At 42.4% G+C, this 22919-nt stretch overlaps 1 protein-coding gene across 5 annotated transcripts in view; it reads left to right on the top strand.

Annotated features, from left to right (window-relative positions):
- Nucleotides 1–22919, top strand: part of KCNAB1 (potassium voltage-gated channel subfamily A regulatory beta subunit 1) — a 405336-nt gene that overhangs the window by 307888 nt on the left and 74529 nt on the right. For all 5 annotated transcript variants that reach the window (XM_059163683.1, XM_059163686.1, XM_059163684.1 and 2 more), the window contains exons 3-7: nt 11869–11906; nt 15511–15590; nt 16707–16751; nt 20310–20354; nt 22144–22187. In XM_059163683.1, coding sequence (XP_059019666.1) covers nt 11869–11906; nt 15511–15590; nt 16707–16751; nt 20310–20354; nt 22144–22187 — 252 coding nt within the window. The remainder of the gene's footprint in view (nt 1–11868; nt 11907–15510; nt 15591–16706; nt 16752–20309; nt 20355–22143; nt 22188–22919) is intronic.

Raw genomic sequence — 22919 nt, 5'->3', positions numbered from 1 at the left:
AGTATAAAATGGCATTTCAAAGGAGAATGTATGTAGATTGTATATAGAATCTATGTAGAGTTTGGATTATATAGTATCTCCTAAGATTACAAATAACATCAGTATGCTTTTGATTCAGTATTGCTTCATTTTCTCCTTTACCATGATATACTGCTATGCATAATTTGTGCAAAGGGAAGATCTCTATCACTTAATTAGAAATAGTGCATTAAAAAACTTCCATGCATAGTTCTATGGGAGACACAAAAATACCCTATCCACTTGATATAGCTAAGAATTTTCCATTAAGTAAAGGCTGTTACAAGTTGAAGGGAGAAAGAAAAAGCTGAAATCATTAACAGTTGGTAACCATCAAGCATAGATAAAATAAGCTAATAGCAGTAGGTCTATAGTCAATAGGTCTATATCTATAGTCTGTAGGTCAATTTGAGTATAAATTGGGGTTGGGAACTTTTTAATCTTTAGATTTTTCTTAAATTATCCCTTATATATTACCTCAGTTTTAATTCCTATAAATGTCAAAAAACTGTTAGTCAAAAAATGTGGATCATTTTGCATTCCTATTTTCATTAGCAATATTTAATACTGTAAGATCATTAAGCTCAGAGTCCAACAAGGAACATTTGAAGGCTACCTTAAAATAGTTTTCATTTTCTTTTATAGTGTATTACCCTCATCTTGTTTTCACTAAGTTTCTTTGCCTTACATGATGATGGAATTAAAATTTCTTTCCTAGCATATCCTGATAGTTCTATGAACATACCTAGTGGTTTTTATGTACAGATACACCAGAGTTATTAAAAACTTTTACTGTTTGGGGAGACAAGAACTCACTGAACCATCAAAAAAGCATATCCCTACACAAAGATAAAGATTTGATACGAGCTATTCAGAGCTTAAAGAAAACTATAAAGGAGGTCACAGCTTTCAGATTTCTTGACAGCAGTGTTTTTTTAGAGAGTTTTCATTCATAGTAACTTCTATGGAATGGCAAAGATTAATTTTAAAAAAAGATACACACACACACACACAAATACATACACAGAGTGGTCACAAGTATATATATATATTTATTTGAGTGTATACTATGTTCCGGATCCTGTGCTAGGAGTTCACAGAAAAAAAGGAAGAAAGAAAAAAGGACTTTCAATCTTAACAGCAGATCCCATTTTGAAGGAAGATATTCTATTTCTTTAAAACAAAAACAAAACAGCAATTGCCATTTAGCTCTGGTTGTCCCATTTTATTTCACCTACAGGAACTAATCTGTGCATCTCACAGGAGTTCTTCCAAAGAACAAAATGAATAAGGCATATGAATGATGCATGGTGGTTTTAAGTGCCCTGGAAACTTCACTGGAAGAAATCTTTTCAGCATGTAATTATCAATATGAAAAAATATGAAGGATGAGGAATTTTAACCAAGAAACATAATACATAATATAGACACTACCTCTTTGTCATGTTCAGGAAGTAGGGAATGCTGTAATTGATTGAAACCCTTGTTTATGAGTGGATTTCTCAGTTAAGTAATAATGATTTTTTTTTAAAAAAATGCTTCTGGTTATAAAAATTATATTTCAACAGTGTAGGCACAAAATTAATCTTTCTCTGACTGACTTTGCTTAGCATAACACCCTCTAGTTTCATCTGCATCACTGCAAATGGCAAGGTTTTTTTAATGGCTATGTAATATTCCACTGTATGTGTGTGAACCACACATCTTCTTTATCCATTCATCTGTTGATGGACATCTGGGCTCTTTCCATAGTTTGGCTATTGTGGACATTGCTGGGTGCACATGTCGCTTTGGATCACTACATTTGTATCTTTGGGGTAAATACCTAGTAGTGCCATTGTTTAGTCATAGGGCAGCTCTATGTTTAACCTTTTGAGGAACCTCCATACTGTTTTCTTACTATGTATCACTAATTGTAACATCTAAATGTGGGGAGTGAGTTATTGTTTCGCAGTGGAAGATGGAGAGCAGTGAAATTTCATTCCTATGTTATGTTCACAAAAGCCCTGTTGAGTAATGTCAACCCCCGCAGTTCAGCTTTATAACGCCAAGCTGTCTCTCCTAAACTTCATGTTCCCACCCTGCCTTCAGTACTTCCATCACTACGTCCTCGTCTTTAAACTTGCACTGATCCGATTCATGGGGAGACAAAACAACGTGGTTCCAGACAGATTTGCCCTGGAACAAATCTTAAAACCAAATGGAGGGGCGCCTGGGTGGCTCAGTGGGTTAAGCCTCTGCCTTCGGCTCAGGTCCTGATCTCAGGGTCCTGGGATCGAGCCCGGCATCAGGCTCTCTTCTCAGCAGTGAGCCTGCTTCCCCCTCTCGCTGCCTGCCTCTCTGCCTGCTTGTGATCTCTCTCTGTCAAATAAATAAATAAAATCTAAAAAAACAAACAAACAAACAAAAAAAAACAAATGGAGCTAGCAGTATCCCTTGACACCAAAATATGTAAAGCTTTAAATCAAAGAAAGAAGGAAAATGTCAAATATTTGTACATTCTCCAAAAGGATCATGAAGAACCTATTGTCAGTCCCAGCCATTTAACCCTCAAAATGTCAAGGCTACACATAGTCATTAGAAGAAGGTCCAGGGTTCAGCTCTGCACAGGTTTTTCTGGGTGTCCAGCCTGCCCCGCCCCAACCTGACCTAATCTAGGACCACTCCCCTTTGCTTTTGCCTGGCCCACTAGTACACCGGGCCCACTACTACACTGGGCCCCAGAATTCCTTCAATGGCAGGCACACCTCTTTATGGCCCTGCCCTTAGCCTTTGCTTCAGAGTTCGTAAGAGTTGAAGAGCTTAAAGCCCAGGATGGTTCTGTGCGTGAGGTCTTACTGGAAAACAACTTAAAACCCGTCCTCAGGTTGAGTTGAGAGAATGTGGGGCATGGAGGTGGCTCAGAAGACTGGGAGCAAGTGTATGCCATTCTTCACAGATGAGACAATTTGGGGGCAGAAACTGGTGTAACACTTAAGAAGGTTCAGTGGAGGAGGCATATGGCAGAGGGAAGAACATAGGAAGTTTCGCGAAAGCGGGGTGTTATTACAAGCATTTAGAGCAAACACCACGCACATCACTTGTCTGGAGCAGTGGTGGAGCTTGGGGGAGGCGTCATTAACAGAAAACAACACAGGGCTGGGAGAGACCGGGGCCTTGGAGAGTCTGCAACTAACCAGCTGTGGAAAGGTACTTCTCTACTACTCCACTTCCTCATCTATAAAATGTGGGAACACTTCAGATCTTCCAGACGTGCCCATAAATGAGAATACTGCTTGCACTTTACCCGTCTGAAAGCCCACTTTCATTCCACATGGACTTCACCACTTCCTTAGCTACTTATATAGCTGGTTCAAGCTCTTTTATTAAAGTGCAGGTGTGACACCCTCCTCTCCCCCTCCCCCAGAGCCGGGGTGGTATTACTGGTTTTTGCAAGAAGAGGTAATCAAAGTAGAAAAGAAAAGGCTAAGTTGTTATCATATTTGTTAACTCAGGCCAGATGCTCATTAGCAATACACTAGAAGCCAAAAATGAAAAACCAGACTGCAGCCTGGATCCAAAAATAAGGGCCAGGCTCTGTGGAAAACATCAACAGATGCAAAACCAGAACAAGGAAGAACGTTCTGTCTGCGCCGTTGGAAAAAGACAGAACCTTGAGCTATATCCCAGGCACACAGGCACAGATCCGTATTTAGGTGATCAGTGGCGACCACCCAGGTTTAAAGATAAAGAGGAGATACAAAAATCTCAGCATGGGAAGAGTCTATGGTTTTCAACCCTGGCTGTAATTGAAATTATCTCAGCATCTTTTAAAAGTTCCGATTCCAAGATCCTGTCCCTAGAAGTTCTGCTTTAATTGATCTGGTGAGGGACCATTTAAAGCTACTATTCAAAGTCCCCCAGGCTGTGCACACTTACAGCCAGAGCTCAAGACCTCTCATCCAAGGACATGAGAGAGGGAAACAACCGACATGCTGCCCATGTTCTGGGTTAGACAACCCTTCTTCCTAGGACTGGAATGTCCGTAGTTTGAACACGTTTACTGATTTAATAAATGATTATTAGGTACCTACTGTGTGTAGTAGCTTCCACTTCAGGGACTAAGATGAAAAATTAAATTAAACTTGGCCTTTCCCTTGGGACAGTTGATGGGGAAGTCAAAGGAGAAAATAAATTATGTAGCCACAGAGCAATGTGGTTAGTACAAGAATAGTGGTTTGTTTAGATTAGTAGGATGAGAGTGAATGGGGTGACTTCTCCTTCCATCAAAGTCTGAACACAGAATCATGAAATCATAGAGATGAAGGAAGCTTGAGGTTCTGAATTTTGTGTGTGAGGAAACTAGAAATCAAGAGGTTGGAACAGGACCTAAAACCCTAAAATACTCATTCTGACTCACCAGAGGAAGTGTTATGGAACTGTGTTCCACAGCGCTGGATTCCAAGGCTGGTTGTTAAGGAATAAGTAGGATTTATTGGGCACAAGGACATGGGAAAGGGTTCCATTCCCAGAAGGCTCAGCGTGAAGTTCAGACAGGAAAGTACACGCAGGGCAAGGACCTGGACTGATATCAGGTGGTGGCCAACAGCTTGGTGCCCCTCCCCCAAATGAGCACTGATCCTGGACTAACACGCTTTCCTGCTTTCTCATGCAGTTTGGGGCGGGGGGGATGGTCCTACCTTCAGCTCCACTTCTCTCTAGGAATAATTCTATTCTAGTGGGAGTAAATACATTAGTTTTGTCCCATGAGTTGTCTAAGTTTAATGAGATCTGGGCCTTGAATGTCAAACCTTAAACTTTTCAGTGATATAGCAGATTAATAACTGTACACACCTCTAGATTAAATAGCCTTTGACATTGGGTCAGCTCTGACTACCTAGAGTTGATATATGCTCTACTTGCAAAACAAAAATTGTTCAATCCATAATGAAATGTGTTGAATTGGTTCTCCATTCTCCTCTTCCTCTGACCTTGGTATTGTCCCTCAAGTTTCAACTTCTCTCATATCCCACATCCTTTTAATCAGCAAACCCTGTTGGTTCTCCTTCAAAAGCTATCCAAAATTCAAGTACTTCTCACCATCCTCACTACTACTATCTCAGACCAAACCATTGTCCTGCATCATCTGGGTTATCCCATCAGCCTCCTAATTGGGGCTCATGTATCACACTAGCCACAGGGGTGTGTCCTCCATACTACAGATGTTACATCTCGAAGAGCGTGTGGCTGTGTCCCTTCTCTATTCAAAATTCCTTATTGGCCTGTCCAGGGTCCTTCGTATGACTGACGGGACCCCATGTGACTTGTTCTCTATGACTCCTTGGACCTCACTTTTTCTTCTCTGACCACATGGTCCTCCTTATTGACCTTGAGCATGCAAGCAAGCCCCCGCTCCCCACGGTTCACCCTGAAATTGGAATGCTCTTCCTCCAGATGGCTGCATGGTGAGCTCTTCTACTTGTTTTGGGTCTTTCTTCAAAAGCCACTTTCTTTGTGAACTTTATTTGGCCACCCTATCTAAAATCTCAACACTCACGCCCTGACATTTCATATACGCTACCCCTGCCTTCTAAAAATGACTCCCTTTAACGCTCATCAGTAAGTGTTATGTATTTTATATTTTATTGACTTACAAAATATTAACATTCAAAAACAAGTACTATATTTTTAATTTTTCTTATTATTTTGTCTTTCTTCCTAAACTGACTCCAGAAATAATTTTTCGTTTTGTTCACTGGTATATTCTGATAATTTAAACCTGGCACATGGTACACTCAATAAATGCTAATTGAATGAAAAAGTACAGAAAAATTACCTGTGGCATTATGAATATTACAATTGTGTTTACACATTCCTTTTTTGATAGCTATTTTAAAAAATCCAAACCATAAGAAGTTCAAATTGGACTATAGAAAAGGAAGTCACCAAATCTATAACCTTAAAATGATTCAAACCTCAATTGAGGGACATTCTACAGTGTGCTTGACTGTTACTTTTCAGAAGTGTCAAGGTCAGGAAAGACGAGGGAAAACTCAGGAACCATCATAGAGCAGAGGAGCCCAAGGAGATGTGATGACTAAAGGCAAAAGTTGGATCCTGCATTGGATGCTGGGACAGAAAAAGACACTGGAATTCAGAAAGGGTCTGCAATGTAGTTACCAGTGCAGTACTGATGTTAAAATCCTGCTTTTATTTTTGTTTGTTTTAAATATCCCGATTTTTGATAACTGTGTTAGGATGATATAAATGTTCAAGGGCCAAGGAGGTAGCCTACATGAACAGACATTATTGCATCGAAACGTCTAAATAGCTCTTCAGAAATCAGAGAGGGAGACAAACCATGAGAGACTCTGGACTCTGGGAAATAAATGGAGGGCTGTGGAAGGGGAGGGCAGTGGGAAAATGGGGTAACCAGGTGATGGGCATTAAGGAGGGCACGTGATATGATGAGCACTGGGTTTTAGACGCAACTGATGAATCATTGAACGCTGCACCAAAAACTAATGATGTACTCTACTCTATGTTGGCTAATTGGATTTAATAATAAATAAATATCTCTTCATACTCAAGCAAGGAGGTTGTTTAAATGATAAACATGTTTCCTGAATGAATGACAAGAAGCAATTACCCTATAAACCACCAACAAGGCAACTAACTGGCTGAGATAGGGTGTGTGTGTGTGTGTGTGTGTGTGTGTGTGTGTACACACACATACACATGCATGCATGTGCAAAACAGTTTTTTTTTTTTCTGGTTCAGTCATTTTTCTGTGTCATAGTAGCTATATGCACTGGATACAAACAGATTTCCAAAGCATATGCTCCCTGGTATACAAAGGAGTTTTATCAGAAGACACAATTCAAAGTTCTCTTTCTACTCTGCTTTTAAAAGGCTGGAAATAACAAGTGTCAGTTTAGTAAAATTATCTTCTAAGTAATATCCCACTAATTTGAGATTTCACAGTGAAATAATCATACGCCGTTGTAGGTCTCAAGAAGGCATGTTCTCTCTTATTAGAGGCAGAAAAATGAGGAAACATGTCACAGAGGATTTTTAAGAATCCTATTAACTAACAAACCACCTTATATCTTCTGGAGGGGAGCAGTAAAGAGTAAAATCATTCAAGCGTTCTCCTGTCTGGAAGGCTGCTGCTCCATCTCTCCCCAGCAGAAGGGTACGTGCCCTGTTTGTAAGTGGGAGCTCTTCTTTTGGGGGCAGCTGGTGAACTCTGCTTATGCTGTTCTACCCCCTCCTCATTGGAGGTCTGGGGGCCAGAGAGATAGACTTTCCCTTGTCCTTCTCCAGGAGGGGGTTCAGCTGGGTGGGTCCCTGGAGACAAGGAGAAACACCTCAATCACCTGGGGACTCGCAGAGCGGTTGACAAGCATTACTCATGTTACCATAAGTCAAAATAAACATGTTTGTTTGGTGGGAAACTATCCCAGTATTTTTTAGATTAGAAGTCAAGAAGGCAATTCAATCCAAATTAACCAAGACGTATTGATTATCCAGTAAGGACTTACTTCTATTCTAGGGCTGTGGACCTAGGATGAATGGAATAAAATCTTAACCCTCAGACAGCTTACACCCTAGTAAAAGATATAAAAGTTTATCAGCAAATAACTGTAAGATAAAAGTAGGAAATGTCAAAAGGACCAGGGAGGTAGCAGCAGACCTAAAACAATGTTGTAAGAATGAGAAACTATGTCAAAAGGTATGCAACTTAATATATACATTTATATATTTATATAATTTATATACAATGTCCATATTCCACCTGTATTAAAAATTTTTAGCTAAATGGAAAAGAAAAACAATTATTCCTGTTTTTTTTCATAATTCATTACTGCTTCGATTTGAAATCTGAAGCCTGACATGTATTTCTTCTGAACCAGTCAGAATCTGTAGATTCTGATCTATAGAATCAATCAGGCTCTGTATTTTTTCACTGTGATATACAGAATATAGCGTTAAATGCTTCAACTCAGGGGTGGGAGGTGGTTTTCTCAGATTCATTTTGGAATAAATCTTCTCCTAAGCAAAGGCTCTCCCGATGTGGATCACATCTTTGTAAATGGTCCTGCTCACTGAGGGGATTCCTCCAAGATGTGTGTGTAATCTCAGCTTTCAATATTATCACATTCAGCCTTCAATAACATTTTGTACTACTGTCCAATAACTTTAAATCATAGCCCTTCCCTTGTACCAACAAAAATTATCTGGGGTGTCTGGGTGGCTCAGTTAGTTAAGCATCTGACTCTTGATCTCAGCTCAGGTCTTAATCTCAGGTGTGAATTCAAGCCCCACATTGGGCTCCCTGCCTTTGGCTCCATTACTTAAATTAAAAAGCAGGGTAAAAATAAACTAATAGAGGTAAGCTAAATAATGTTAATTTCTTTTCATAAAGTTGGAAATCCAGTATTCAATGGTCCAGCTTCGGAGAATGAATTTCAAGCTATTTTAAAATTATTTTTAATTATTTTCATTTCTGGAAACTGATTTCAGCATAAGAAAGGGGATCACATTATTCCTAAACAAGTGAATTTCCCAAAGATTCTGATTTTGTCAGGACTGAGAGAAGCCAATGAGACATTTGTACAAATACTTGCAAATGCACCCATAGAAAAATAGAAGATGTAAATGAATTGTAGTATCAGTAAGAAGCTTTCAACTTTGAGCCAGTCTTTGCTGTTAAGAGGAGATAAGACCATATCCTCTGATGACAGGAACTGTTAAAAGAAACCTCTTCAGTATCACAGCCTAAGTAAGCCAGGAAATTTATCAACCAAACACTGACCTGATTTTTCTCCAAGATACAGAACAATAGTTAATTCGTGGTACTAATTACTTGTCCCACTTCAGCTTTTTAGCCCAAAGCGATTCTTTTTTTTTAAGATTTTATTTATTTATTTGACAGAGAGAGAACACAGTAGGCAGAGAGGCAGGCAGAGAGAGGGGGAAGGCTCCCTGCTAAGCAGAGAGCCGGACGTGGGACTCGATCCCAGGACCCTGAGATCATGACCTGAGCTGAAGGCAGTGGCTTAACCCACTGAGCCACCCAGGCGCCCCGCCCAAAGCGATTCTTAATGAGTGATGAAATTAACGGACTTAGGTACAGTGCCCATACAAAATACTACCACTCTGGGTCTGTTGCTTGACAAAGCCAACATCAACCCTGCCCTCTGTGAAAGCCTAGTCCCGGTAACACTTATAATTTAGAACAGTGCATTCTACAGCCAATGATCTGCGTACTTTCTCATCACAAAGTAAACCATTTCCTGATATTTTGCCTTTTAGGGACACCTTGTCTAAAAGTTCATTGACCCCTCCAAAATTCTCCCCACATCACAGATAAATATAACTAATGGTCTGCTATGATTTCATCCACATTCTCATTGGCTGCAACAGAAAGTGCCACCAATAATTTAACTGATCCTGAAAGTTCTCAACCGTATTTTTTAATATGCTGAGCTACAATGTTTCTGGTTACGCTAATGTTTGCAAATGCGTGTTTATGCTCTAGACACATAATTTCTGCTGCATTCAAAAGAGATTCTTATAAAAAGCATTGTCTGTAAAAAGGTTTTGATGCCCAGGCAGTTTTTTCTTTAATAGAGAACTACATTTCACAGAGATCACTTGTTTTATTCGCATTCAAAAACAAACATTACTGTTTTTTCAGTCCATTAAGTTTTTCAACGTCTATCTTCATATACCAGTGCTGGCTGTTTTTTTATGGTGCCTTAAGTTGTCATTTTTCTAGGCACACATTCTTTGTTGGGACAGTCTTCCTGTTCAACCCCAAAAACTCTTCAAAAGTGCTCTTCTCGCTCTCTCTCTTTTTTAGTAATCATCTCTCTTTCTCAGGAGATGCATAAGCTTACCTTTTCCTTAACTTTACAGTAAGAAAAACAGCAGTACCTAATAACTGCTATTTGATTTCAGTATCGGAGCCAAAGGAAGGTACGTGGACTTTCACGAACTAGGGAGTGCATAATCCTTACCCAGAGGGCACTACCCCTCTGATTCAGGGCATGTCTGCCTTGTGGAGGACACCAGCCTTCTGTTGTTAAAGAAGCTGGAAATGAGACACTTGAAGGAAAAATTTCCTAATTATTTAAATAATTGTACCTTATTCAAAATTTATTAAAATGCCAAAAGGGTCAGCATTGTTCTAGCCAGGCAACACGGGTCTTCAAGAATGGGCTGCCCATCTGTAATCTCTGGGGATGTTGAGTAGAACAGTAAAATAATTTGTATCCTATTTTTGTTATAGTTCCTGAAAACTAAGAAGAGAAAAGGTACAATTCCACCAGGCTGTTTCTAGGGACTATAGAATCCAAATGCCATAATTAATTTGGAAATAGTCTAATGAGGCAGTGAGATGCTATGAAACGGATATCCTTCTTGAAGCCAGGCCTGTTTGGGGAATCCTGGGTATTTCTCTTTTTAAAGGCTGGTTGACATCAGATTCCTCTTCTGGAAGGAGGGATAATATGGTTGGCTTGGAAGTTTGCTAAGATGATTAGAAATAAAAGTACACACGTTTCTCAGCATGCTGTCAGCATTTGTAAGCTGTTCATAAATGCTAACTTTGACTGTTGGGAAATGCAGCACATACAACTCCACGCATTTCTTAGTATGCGCCACAAGTATCGGTGGTTCCCTGGCTCTCCATCCTTCCCCTCCCTTCAGCACCCCCCACCTCCCGCTTCTCTGCATCGTGTCTTCTCACTCTGCTCCATGGCCCACCACAGCTTGTCAGCCCCTGCTGATGGCCCCCACCCCTTTATCTCCCTTGGGCTCCTACCTGCACCTAGATTGCCCGTTCCTTCCTTCATCACTCCGCTATCTCCCTTGCAACTCAAGCAAAGTGTCACCTCTCCCAAGAAGTCTTTCTGGAGGGCCACCTCCCTCTAGTCTAGGTAGAGCGCTCCCTCCCTTACTGACTTGGGTTTGCCTCAATCTGGCTTCGTAGTGTTGGAAACTGTGAGCTCCTGGGAGAGAAGAATTAGGTCGGTCACCTCACTGTCCCTGGCACCTGGGTGTAATGTCTTTGCCAGGCATGTCATTCAGGCTAAAAACAAAAACAAAAACAAACAAACAAAAAAAAAACGGATCAAGGAGGGAATGAATGATTGCAAGGACTATAAACTGGCCTGGCCAGAGCCAGTGTCTGCTTCCCTCTTGTTTTACAAATACAAATCTTTGGCTGCTGGTTGTGCCTCTCTCCCCCTGCCCTCCCAATCCCCACTCCAGCCCTTGCCTCCACCTCCAAACCAATAAAGATTTCCATTCTGAAGTAGCAGGTTGGAACAGAGAACCTGCTGAAGTGTCACCTCCTGGGGCTTGCATGGGGACTGGAGGGACATCTGAGAGGATTCCTTTTGAGAGGGAATACAAAGCGGAGTCCCTTCTTGGAGGTCAAGAAGGGAAGAACTGTAACACAAGGGCTCTACCATTCCTTTTCAGAAATGGTGGCTTCATGTATCTTCTCTCTTATACCTTCAGAACTGGTGGCTTCACCACAATTCATATGGAGCCAAAACAGACTTGGTAGAACTGCATTCTTGCACCCGATCTTTTGTGGTCCTACATCAGAAGAAACATCAATCTGTAGGGCAGGGCTTCAATTAGCATATGAGTCCTTTGAGTGAAGAGGGTTACAGACCCCCACTGGAGTGTTCACTGAGGGCAGGAGGAAGGCTGGACTTCTTCCAGATACCCAATGTGGCCCCCTGGAAACCTTTGTGAATGACCTAGCAAAGGAGTGAAAAAGTGTTTCCTCTCATTATGCATAATATTAGAAAAATGCTTATAAATAAAGTGCAAATATTTATTCTTTTCTAGGAACATGGGTGACATTTGGAGGTCAAATCTCAGATGAGGTAAGTACCTTTGGCTTCCATTTTGGTGACCAAAGAAAGTGTAAAGCTGTGCAGTGGGAGTATTTTTCTTGGGGGTCCTATTGTTTAATAAGGAAATGGTTAAGACTGAGTCAAAGATAATTTGACTTCTTGTATTTTTCACACTTAGACTATTAGCAGCCCTTGAGATTGTCAGTCTATGAGATATGCAAGCACAGTTGTTAGAGAAGAAACAATTTGGCTTTAGTATTCAGTTGCTTTATGGAAAGATTTCATTGCTGTGGGGTGTGTGTGTGTGTATTTTGGCTCCACCTAGAGTGACCAACTCATCCTAGATTGTAGGGACTTTTCCTTCCTAGCCTGGGACCTTTCAGTCCCGGCTGGTCACAGCGCCTTGGGCAAGTTGATCCAACCTCTCTGAACCCCAGGTCCTCTGATGTGAAATAGAATGATAACATTTACCTTGGAGGTCCGTTGAAAGGATTAACCACATTTTACCCATGAGGTGTTTATACAGCTCTCTGACTGGTGGGTAGCAGACACCCAATAATGGCAGCTATAAGAGTTTATTTATCATAGAATTCCTCTAAATCTTTGTCGACACATTCAAAGCGGTGATATTCTTATCCTGGCCTTTAAGGAATATCTTCATGGCATAAGTGAGTCACGTGGGCATCAAGCATCAATAACTCCCCAAGGACCACGTTATCAAGCCCTCTGATTCCTTTTTGTCTACCTGCAACACCACTGAGGAGTCTGGGATAGTATGTCTGAGCAGATACACTCAGTGGGATCCAGCCCCCTCTGCCACTAGATTTACTACCATTTACTAACAGTTGCCACATCAGTAAAATGCAGGGGATCGCCCCTACTCAGCAGGATTACAATTAAGATTAATGAAATGATGTTTATGAAATGTTCAACCAAATGCCTGGCCCAGAACTTACCATCTTCTTACTGTCATTCCTAAGGAGAACCTTGGGGGAACAGACAGTCTTTCCCACTGCTTCCAAGTTCACCAGTGTTATTTATTAGATCCAGAGAATAGGAGCCTTATCTGCACATTCTCACCTGTCTAAATGCCCATTCCCAGGATTGGGCATAGGTCACCATAGAGAGTTTGTCCCATGGGGGATTCCCTGGAAAGTAGACCATGCTGGAGATTAGCATACAGAACAGTTATTAGAAAGTTGGGCCCCAGTGCAGTCTTAACAGTAACCACGGCTGACCCCATGGGAAGCTCCAAAGCTGAGACGGCCCCAGAGTTGTCCCAGGTTGGGGCCGGAGGACTGAGTATTTATAGCCTTTGTATGACCAGTCATTGGAGAGAGGCTGCCCTAGGAAGTGGATCTCACCTTTTGCGGGACAACTGTTTTAGCCAAGTGCAATTTCCTGGCAGCTAGGAGAATAGGTCCAGTTCTGAAGGAGGCTCTGGGGGGTCATCACAGGGCTCATTATAGGGCTATCTGACGAGTATCAGGTAAAGTGTGTGGAGGAGGCACAGAGACAAGTCCACAAATATCAAAACCGTGGCCACAGACTTGAGTCAGATACAAAGCAGGTGACCGGGAGGGAGATCTAAAATTAATTATCCACTGAATCCAGCAACTGCATGACCTTCTACTGCCTGTTATGGCAGCCAGAGGAGAAAAAGACAAAAATACCTTTGCTTTAGGAGCAGAAGGGCCAACTATTAAGGGCACCATCTTCCCTTTCATGTCTGCTCTCCTCTTTACTGTATCTGCTCTCTGCTGCAACGAGCCCAGCTTGCCCAGGTCAGAGTGTGCAAGGCTGGCCTCTGAAATACATCATTTCAAAATTATAGTTCTAAAAACTGCACAATAAAGCTGTCGTGAATGGCCGCAGTCGCCTCACCTCAGATGCAGACTGGACATTTAGCCACTGTCCTTCCAGTGAACAGCTGTGACTTACCCCCTCCCCCCGCTCCCTGCTGAGAGAATGCCAGCAAGCAGGAGACGGGGAAGCCCAGACCACAGCCCCGCCTGCTGCCGAATTGCCTGAGCTCAACCATTTCCATGAGGGAAAAAGCAAGCCAGTAGCCATGAATTCCCCTCCCCAGTTTTTCTGCCTTACCTCTGATTCCTGTGAGCTCAGCACAAAGCAGGTACAAATTGTCAATCCTGGGACGACCCGGCTGTGACGTGCTCACTGACTACCACCGGTGCTGCCTTGGGAGCTGGTGATATTTCCATTACTGGGAGAATTCAACCATATATCAAACAGTCACTTGACGGGTATTATCAAAAGGACCCACATATCACAATAGATAATTCTGGGAGGTGTCTTCCTAAGATGATTTGGCTTCATCATAAAACCAAGATATTGGTTACTCATGTGAATATTTATAACTACGATAAATACGTATGTATCACTATATTCTAGCACTTAATTTTCAGAGTTTTATTTATATTTTCTTACCTATAAGGTAATTAGGGTTCCTGGAATTGCACGTCACAATAAACACAAGTCAAACTGGCTTTATCCTAGGTAGAAATTAAAGTTAAGACAAGTATAGTTTTCCCCATCATGACATCGGCCAGGGTTTGCACCGTGTATTTTCCTTGTGTTATGTCACATCACATACTAAGTTATTCTAACACAGCTATTATTCTAAAGGATTGGCGTGGACTCCCTTTTTCTAGCCTAATAATTTTCTTGATATGCCGATTTTAAAAACAATAGGGAAAGACTTCATCTTGGAAATGCTGATGAAGCAACCTCAGCCTGCAATCAAACACGTAATGGAAAAATCCATTTTAATTACTTGTGAGGTGTGTGATTTTCAGTGGACCAGTAGGTCTGTCAGCAGGTCTGTTGTTTATCGCTGTCTCACTACATACAGCCTCCCCTCCAGGTGTTGTTTCTAGGGACCCTGGCACTCTTACTCTTGGTACTACTGGATGCTTGCCCTTGGTGTCCAGCAGCACAAAGGAAGGAACAAGGAGCGTGGGGATGTATTTGCAGTCTGAATGGTGGGGAGCGGGATCCCCCGAGCCAGCACATGCCCTCACTCCCTCCCCTCTGCCATCCAACTGGCTGGTGGCTCCCTGGCTGCGGCCGGGGTTTTGCTGAGCTACGGGTGCTGTTAGGGCTCTGTCTGACCTCTGGTTCATCAGCACAGTCCACTAAGCCTCAAGCGGAAAAAGCACAGGCTTTTAGGTCAGGAGTCACCCCCCTGCCAAAACCCATTGGCTTGGAGAAAAGAGAAGAAGAGAAATGGAGTCGCCAGTGGTACAACTGACACTCTTTGTCAGAGAGATGACGATGCGGCAGAGAATGTTGTCAAACCAGATCTTCCAAACCGAGTGAAAAACACAGATCTCCCCACCTTACCTCACCCTGCTCCTGAGGGCTGACTTATCCCAATGCTGAAGGAAATCTCTTAGGGCCGGTCTCTATCTGAGGCCCTATAAAGCTTTTCCCCTATATATGCTGGTATCTTGAATCTTCTTCTTCTTTTTCCTTCTGTAATGCAACTGATAAAAGCAAGGAGTGGTTATAGTGAGATTTCGGTGTTCTTAAAGACCAGCAGAGGATTACAAAGTGGTTTCCTGGGTTGGGAAACCATTTGGCTTTTCTGAACGACCTCCACACCGTCTTGCAGGTTGCTGAACGGCTGATGACGATTGCCTACGAAAGTGGAGTGAATCTCTTTGATACCGCTGAAGTCTATGCTGCTGGAAAGTAAGTCACTGCCTTGAAGGCCTTTCTGTGCCCCTCAAGTGGCATTTGTGGTACCAAGAGTCTGCCCAGACCATGGCTGACATGACACTCTGGTGGCACTGCTTTTCTCCCTTTCTCTATCCCCATCCCTTGAGTTGGGGGTATTGACTGCCTCTGGTCCTCTCTGCCCACACAAACCTTCCCGCCCCTGGCCCCATATGACAAGTGGACTGAAAACCTCGCCACGGGCCACCTGAAGGGCAGAGATGGCTGGTACCAGCGTGGTGACAGAGATCAAGAAATGTGAGTTGGCTACCTGAGTAAGGGAGTAAACGAGCAGATTCCAGCCTACTGGTTCCAAAGCTCATCCTGTTATTTTATAACCGCACGTCATTGTTCCTCACCACTGCCCACCCCCCAACTGGAGGGAAACTGGGGCGTTCTCTCTGCCGGGAATCTGGGGCTGCTTTTCCCATTGGCGGGCCCATCCCTCCACCTAGCACAAGGAGAGCAGAGATTAAAAGTGGGGTCCTCAGAGATGCCAAGAAATTTAGTCTGTTTTATAGGAAGGCATTTCAGACCCCACTCTGAGGACAGAGATGACTGTGTTTGAGCCTTGCTGCTTTTGCCAGTGAAGTCACACCAGCTCCAACCTTTGCATGGACACCAGAGCAGGCTGGGGCTCTGAGATAGGACTCACGGCTCAGCCAGGCCATGTGGAGAATGTGCCCTCGTGCCAGGTCTCATTGTCCTCCCTGGTCACAACCGAAGACCACGGGAATTAGAAGGGAAACCTTGACTCCCACTGGACTCCGCCAAACAGGATATTTATATACGGGATCAGTGGTTCAAAAACACCCAACTGCCAAATGACTCTGTTGTTTCTTAGTATCGGGACCACAGGCGGTCTCCTGCCAGCATGTCAGGATTTGGCAGGTGCTTCTGGAATGCTCCAGGAGCCGGATTCTGCAGGCACAAGCAGAAACAGCAGAAACTGTGCTACTAGCCGAGAGCAGCTTCTATTTTCGGGACATGTAGGCACGGAGAGTTCAAACAAGGAATGGCTCTCGTGGTTTGGGATTGACTCTTGCATTTCCAGGACGCTGTATCCTAAGCCATTTTCTGTTTCCCTTCCAGGGCTGAAGTGATTCTGGGGAGCATCATCAAGAAGAAAGGCTGGAGGTAATGCATTCACCAGAATCATGTACTTGCCTTTAAACACACTGTTATTATTTTGTACCAGAGAAGGGAAAATAAAATTGCATGACAGCTGAACAAAAGGCTGTCAAAAAAAAAAAAAATCAATTCTTGGTAAAGGGATGATTTATAGTGGTTTGAAAATAAATACCAACAAGTTCATTCCATGTGCTTCAAAGGGTATTGACGAGTCATCGATCGCAATGAATTACCACTGGGTTGAGCCGAGAAGGAAGGGATGTTCACAAGATAGTCAATGCATGAAAGAAAGTGGCATTTTCATGGCTTCTCCCTGCCATTTATGGTAATTTGGTGAAGGAAGGCAGCTATAGGAAGCTGCATATCTATGCAGATGTCTCTATGCTCACTTCATTTTACTAACAAGTCAGGATGCAAAGAAATAATGAAGAAAGAAGTCTTTGTGGCAAATGGCCGAAAGCTCCCTTATCTGAACACAATTAGCCAGCATCTCTGCTGTGTGCAGGAAGCCCATTTATCTGGGCATTCAGGAAAGGACTTCTTCTTCTGTCATTGATGGGGTCACATCCTATCTCATAGCGGGCTGTAGCCAACGCCATTGGTAAAGAGGAATGCCTCCCCTGTAAGATGGGGGGAGGCAGTCCCCCTCCACTGTACTGTGCATATCAACCACGACAGTCACTTCATCCCCAGCATGAGTAGAAAATCAGGTGAAGACCATGGGACAATCTGGGGTCCTCCTCCTCTCTGGTAGAAGATCAGCTCTTGGCCAGATAAACAAGAGCTCTGCAGTATTGGTGGAAAAGGAAACCCAGAAATTTATGGAGAGATGAACAAATAAAGATTGGTCACCCACTTTCTCCCTCTCCCTGCTCCTCCTCCCCTACTCCAGGGATTGTAAGGGTATTTAGAGAAAACCATATTCAACCTTAAATATGAAAAAATATTCACAGCCCCGCCCAGTCCTCCACTTTGCTGGAGTTCCGTTCCCACTCAGAAGGCTGGTCCATCCATCAGCTCCCAAAAAGGGACTCCCCACTCTCTTAGGGCTCCTGGAACCAAGTGCTGCAGACCCCGTGCCTTCAGACAACAGAAGTATGTTCTCTCACAGCTCTGGAGGCTAGAAGTACAAAATCAAGGTCTGGGCCAAGCCATGCTCTTTCTGAAACTCTGAGTAGATTCCCTCCTTGCCTCTTCCTAGCTTTGGGCTTCTGCTGGCAATCATGGGCCAATTCCTGAGCCTGCGGCTGCACCCAACCTCTACCTCTGCCATCAGATGGCCACTTCCTTCGTGTGCGCCTGTGTGTCTTCTTAAAAGGACACCGGTCATATTGGATTAAGGACTCCCCCTACTCCAGTATGACCTCATCTTAATTTGATTACATCTGTAATGACCCCATTTCCAAATAAACTCACCTTCTGAGGTACTGGGAGTTAGGACTTGACTATGCCATTTTAGGGGGCACAGTTGAGCTCATGACGGAGACCCTGGAGATGATTCCACCAAGAGCCCCATGAACTGTGCAGCGAGGGGCGGGCTGACAGAGGACACCTGAGGAAGGAGGGGAGCATACGTGTGGCAGCTCTTTCCCCTTAACACCCAGACGGCCTCTAGCCCTCACTCTCCGTGGTTTGCAGAGCCTGTTATATACCTATAAAAAAACAGGTTATCATGCATCTTTTAAAAACAGCTTTCAGTCTCATAGATAAAATCCCAGCTGTCACCATGCTACAGAGTATTGATATCAGTACACAGCTACTCCTATACAGCTGGTGAAAAGAAAGACCGTAGCACGAGTCTCTAAAAGCAATTTCAATTAGCATTTTTGGCTTCCAGTCCCAGCACTATCCGTTGCCTACTGTGTTTTCCAGAGCATGTTACTTCACTTGTCTGAGTCTCAGTTTCCCCATCTGTATAATGGACCACATAACTGTTCATGAAGTGTCACGCTGATAAAGTGAGATGAGGTGTGCCAAAGCAGTTGGAAAGCTGTGCTGATCCGTATCGCATACTCATCTTGTCATTCTCCACCCACTCGGAAGAGTTGCAGGAAGTGCCGCCATGACGGTCGGTGATGACTGGCTGGTATTGCTGGCTGCTCTTCCTACCGGAACATGCATGTTAGTGTGCATACCCATGGAGCCCAGACATTTTCCACAAAACCTAACTTTGGAAAAAAAGAAAAAAAAAGAACCAAGTCTCTGATAGTATTGGCGAGGATGTACAGCTCTGGCCAACCCAGCCGCTCTGAATCATCGAGAGGACCGCATTCATTTTTTATGATATTCCATCCGGCCTCTTCTTGAAGCTGTGAAAATGTTTGCTAAAGGAGACCTGGCTCCCTTGGGGCAGATTGCTGTCACACTAGGTATCGTGAGGTTGATGGATTAACCTGGAAAGTGCGTCAGGCCTTCCGCAGTGTGTAATCTAGACACAGGGATGTGTAGAGCTTCCGTTACAGTGATTCAAATTACTTTTCAGGGAATTAACTTCCGTGGGATGGGGTTGCTGACATTTTCTACAAATTTTTCCGGTTGCAGCCAAGCTGTCAGAATTGTCACCCGTGTTCCCCATTGGTTATCATTCATCTTGTGAGGCTCTTATTTCTCGGCCCCAAGGCATCGGCTCCTCGGCTGATGGAATTATAAATGCCTTATCTCAAATAGTCCCAAAGTTTGGCTGTAACCTTTGAATCTCAAATGATTTTTTTTTCCTCGACCAGTTCAATTGAATTACAGACCTGGAGAAGCTAAATCATACTGAGATCTGGCTCCTGATTGTAAATTATGTGACTGTAGTTCTCAAGACACCTTTCCTATTCCACCATCGTGATGATACCATGGCCTTTTCCTGCTCTTGGGTGTGGTTTGGAGAACGCAATAAATTTGCTGATGAGATTTCCACATCTCATTCCCTTCCGAGTAAAGTGGTTCAGACCTTGAGTTAAGAACTTTAGGACTGTTTTCCTAAAATAACGTTTCCATTTAATGAAACACTCAAAGAAAATTTATTCCTATTGATTGACTACTCTATCATTCCTCTCTCCCTGCTGTCAGTTACTGCCTGTGACTGTCACAGCTGGAAAGCAGAATAATTCAGAGCCGCTAAGGTCCATGGTCCTTGGCAGAGTATGGACTGAGCCCCAGGAAAGCTCACACTCAATGAGTGTTATGTCAGATGCTAAATAAGCGTTAATGGGTGCTGCTAAAGCAGTTCATCCTTTAAATCCTCTCACTCATCCTCTCATTAACCATTCCTGCCCCTCCATACCTCCCATTAGCCCTCTTCACCAACCCCCCCATCAGCTTCCTCCACCTGCCTTTCCAGGTAAAGGTCATTCCCCTCCAACCTCTTATCTAGGATCTGACTTCACATACCCACTCATCAGCTTCCCTTTGTCCCAATATTTCAGTGACATGAATTAACAAATTTATCTCTTTACCAGTTTTGTTTTTTTTTTTTTTTAATGGGAAGTACAATAAATTCTTTCTGGTGGTATAATAATACGACTCAGTGCAAAAACCCAACAATTTATTTAATATTTCTGTTTGTCTGACATATAGGAGGTCCAGCCTGGTCATAACAACCAAACTCTACTGGGGTGGAAAGTAAGTTAAATACCTTTTCTTTGCTTTGCTTGACAGGAAACAACTAGTAGTTCATGCTTTTATCCTTCTGGGCAACCATTTTGCATCTAATGTACTAAAATTAATTGATTTGGAGAGAAAGATTATTTTTTCTGCCTTGAAGAAAGTAGCAATTAGCCTAGGATTCAATTTTAGCGAGATGCCCCAAAGAAATTTAGTGTAAAGCATGTGGCCACTTGTTACTAAGTAATTCTTGGAGATCTTCCAATACCGGCCTCATACTTAGAACCATTTCCAAAATAGAGTTCAAATTTTCGGAAAAGAAAACAAGCACATAGCATCACAGAAGAAAAGCTATTCGAATCTGCCAAAACCCAAAGACTTCCATGGAATGTGAAGATAAAAGTATCTTGTCTGGCCCCATATGTGAGTCTTGGTCATTTCAGCAGAAGGCGTGAGAATGTTGATCAAGAGGACTGCCTTTTGGAGAGTAACAGGAAGTTACCATATCACTCATTGGCAGGCAAATGAAAGAGAGGTCCTCCTCTGTTGTGGGAGGCAAGCAAATTTCACAGGGCAAATTGGCCTCTGATAAGCCTACTGGTGTTTGAACTGGTATTTACACAATTCAGCAGAACTTAAAAGTCTGGCTATCACATACCTTTTCATGGAAATCACAAATATTTCCATGGAGTCTTAACAAATAACAAAAACAAACACAAACCAGCAAAACCTTATTTACCTCCCTATAATGGAGAGGGAGCAGTTGAAAACAAAATTGGAGACAGAAGACAGTTCCTTAGGAATCTTCTAATCAAAGTGTACATGTATGTAAATACCCCCCCATACACACACTCATATCATCTTGCTATTTTTGAGCCTGTTTATGATGACCATGAAGACAGAAAGATGGACTGTAGATTTTTATTTAACACCTCTAAATATTCAGGCAACATGGTGCTTCTGAGAAAGGTAGATTTGCTATGTCTCTGCTCTGATTCATGGTGCTGTTACTCGGTGTTTTTGCAATGGTACTGAAAGCCGTGCCTATACTTAAGAAATCAACAGGGAGGAAGACAATCCCCAAGACCCATTACGTAGTGGAGTGCTGCATCCAATACCATCTAATGCTTTTATAAAAGATTCAAAATCAACAAAGGCAGATGGTGAAATACTGTGTTTTAAAAAGAGGTGGCCACAGAGAGTGATGTTGAAGAAATATTTCATGAACACTTTAAAACTCAGGAACCATATTTCTTTCTAATTGGCCAGAATGTGAGGATGGTTGGGAAAGACAAAAGTCCTAATTAAATGTTTGTCTTCTTCGGATACTAATGTAAGAAAGACTGACATCACATTTTAACAGAAAGTAATTGTTAAATTTCTTTTGCAAGTCAAAAGGCACTTCCAAATGTGCTTCCTTTCTCAGAAAAGCAAAACTTATGGGCAGCTCACAAACTTATGTCAAGGCTTTTTTAGGGGTGAGCATGGTTTGGGTTGAGTTGAGGGTGAGGTGGGAAGATTGAGCCTTATGTCACAGTATATATGGACGGGGCACGCATGGCTGAGTTATTAATGATATCATGTGATGAGAGTAATAGTTAATTTATCAGCTGGGGTCTGCAAAGAAAAGGGGCTCAGTGCATGGCTCACCAGGCTTCTCTCCTCAACCGGTGGTGTAGAATTTGCCAAGAATAGGGTATAAAATTAGCAATTCAATTTAGAGTGATTATTCTTCTGTACTTTTGTAACAGCAATTTAAAAAAAAGCACACCCCCACTCAAAGTCATTTGCTTCTTTTTCTTGTTAGAGCTGAAACGGAAAGAGGGTTGTCAAGAAAACATATTATTGAAGGTAGGTACAGCATTTCATTTTATCTTCATTTGTGGGCTGCTGATTCAGGAAAGGTATCAACCAAATAGGTTCAAAACCCACTTGGGGGGGGTGGAAATTCTCTATAAAGAGAATCACAATCAACCACAGTCTTTCTGGGTTTTAATGTAGGAGTGTGGTGATACAGAGAAGACAGTTGGCAACACAAAAGAAAAAGGACAAATCCTCTAAAACTCGTCTCATTTACAGCTGTGCTAGCATTGATAAAACACTTCACTAAGACTTTTTAAAAGAGCTTTATTGAAGTATAATTTACATACCATAAGAGTTTACCCATTTAAAGTGCACAATTCATTGGTTCTGAGTATAAAGGAGTTGTACAATCATCACCATAAATTGAATTTTAAAACGTTTTCATCACTCTACGAAGAAACCTAGTACCCACTAGGAGTCACTTCCCACCTTCTTCCTACCCTCTTCCACAGCCCCAAGCCACCGCTAATCTACTTTTGTCTGTGTAAACTGGCCAGTTCTGGATATTTCATATGAATGAGACCGTACAATATGTACTTCTTTGTGACTGGCCTTTTTCACTTAGCATAATGTTCATCCATGTTGTAACAGGTGTCAGTACTTCATTCCTCTTTACTGCCAAATAAAATTCCATTGTGTGGATAGACGACATCTTGTTTATTCATTCATCAGTTAATGTTTTCATTTTTTTACTTATAAATAATACTGCTACAAATATCT

Source organism: Mustela lutreola, chromosome 2 (assembly GCF_030435805.1).
Source record: "Mustela lutreola isolate mMusLut2 chromosome 2, mMusLut2.pri, whole genome shotgun sequence".
Taxonomy (NCBI): domain Eukaryota; kingdom Metazoa; phylum Chordata; class Mammalia; order Carnivora; family Mustelidae; genus Mustela; species Mustela lutreola.
Note: the sequence above shows the minus strand (reverse complement) of the source record. Positions and strands in the feature narration are given on the sequence as shown.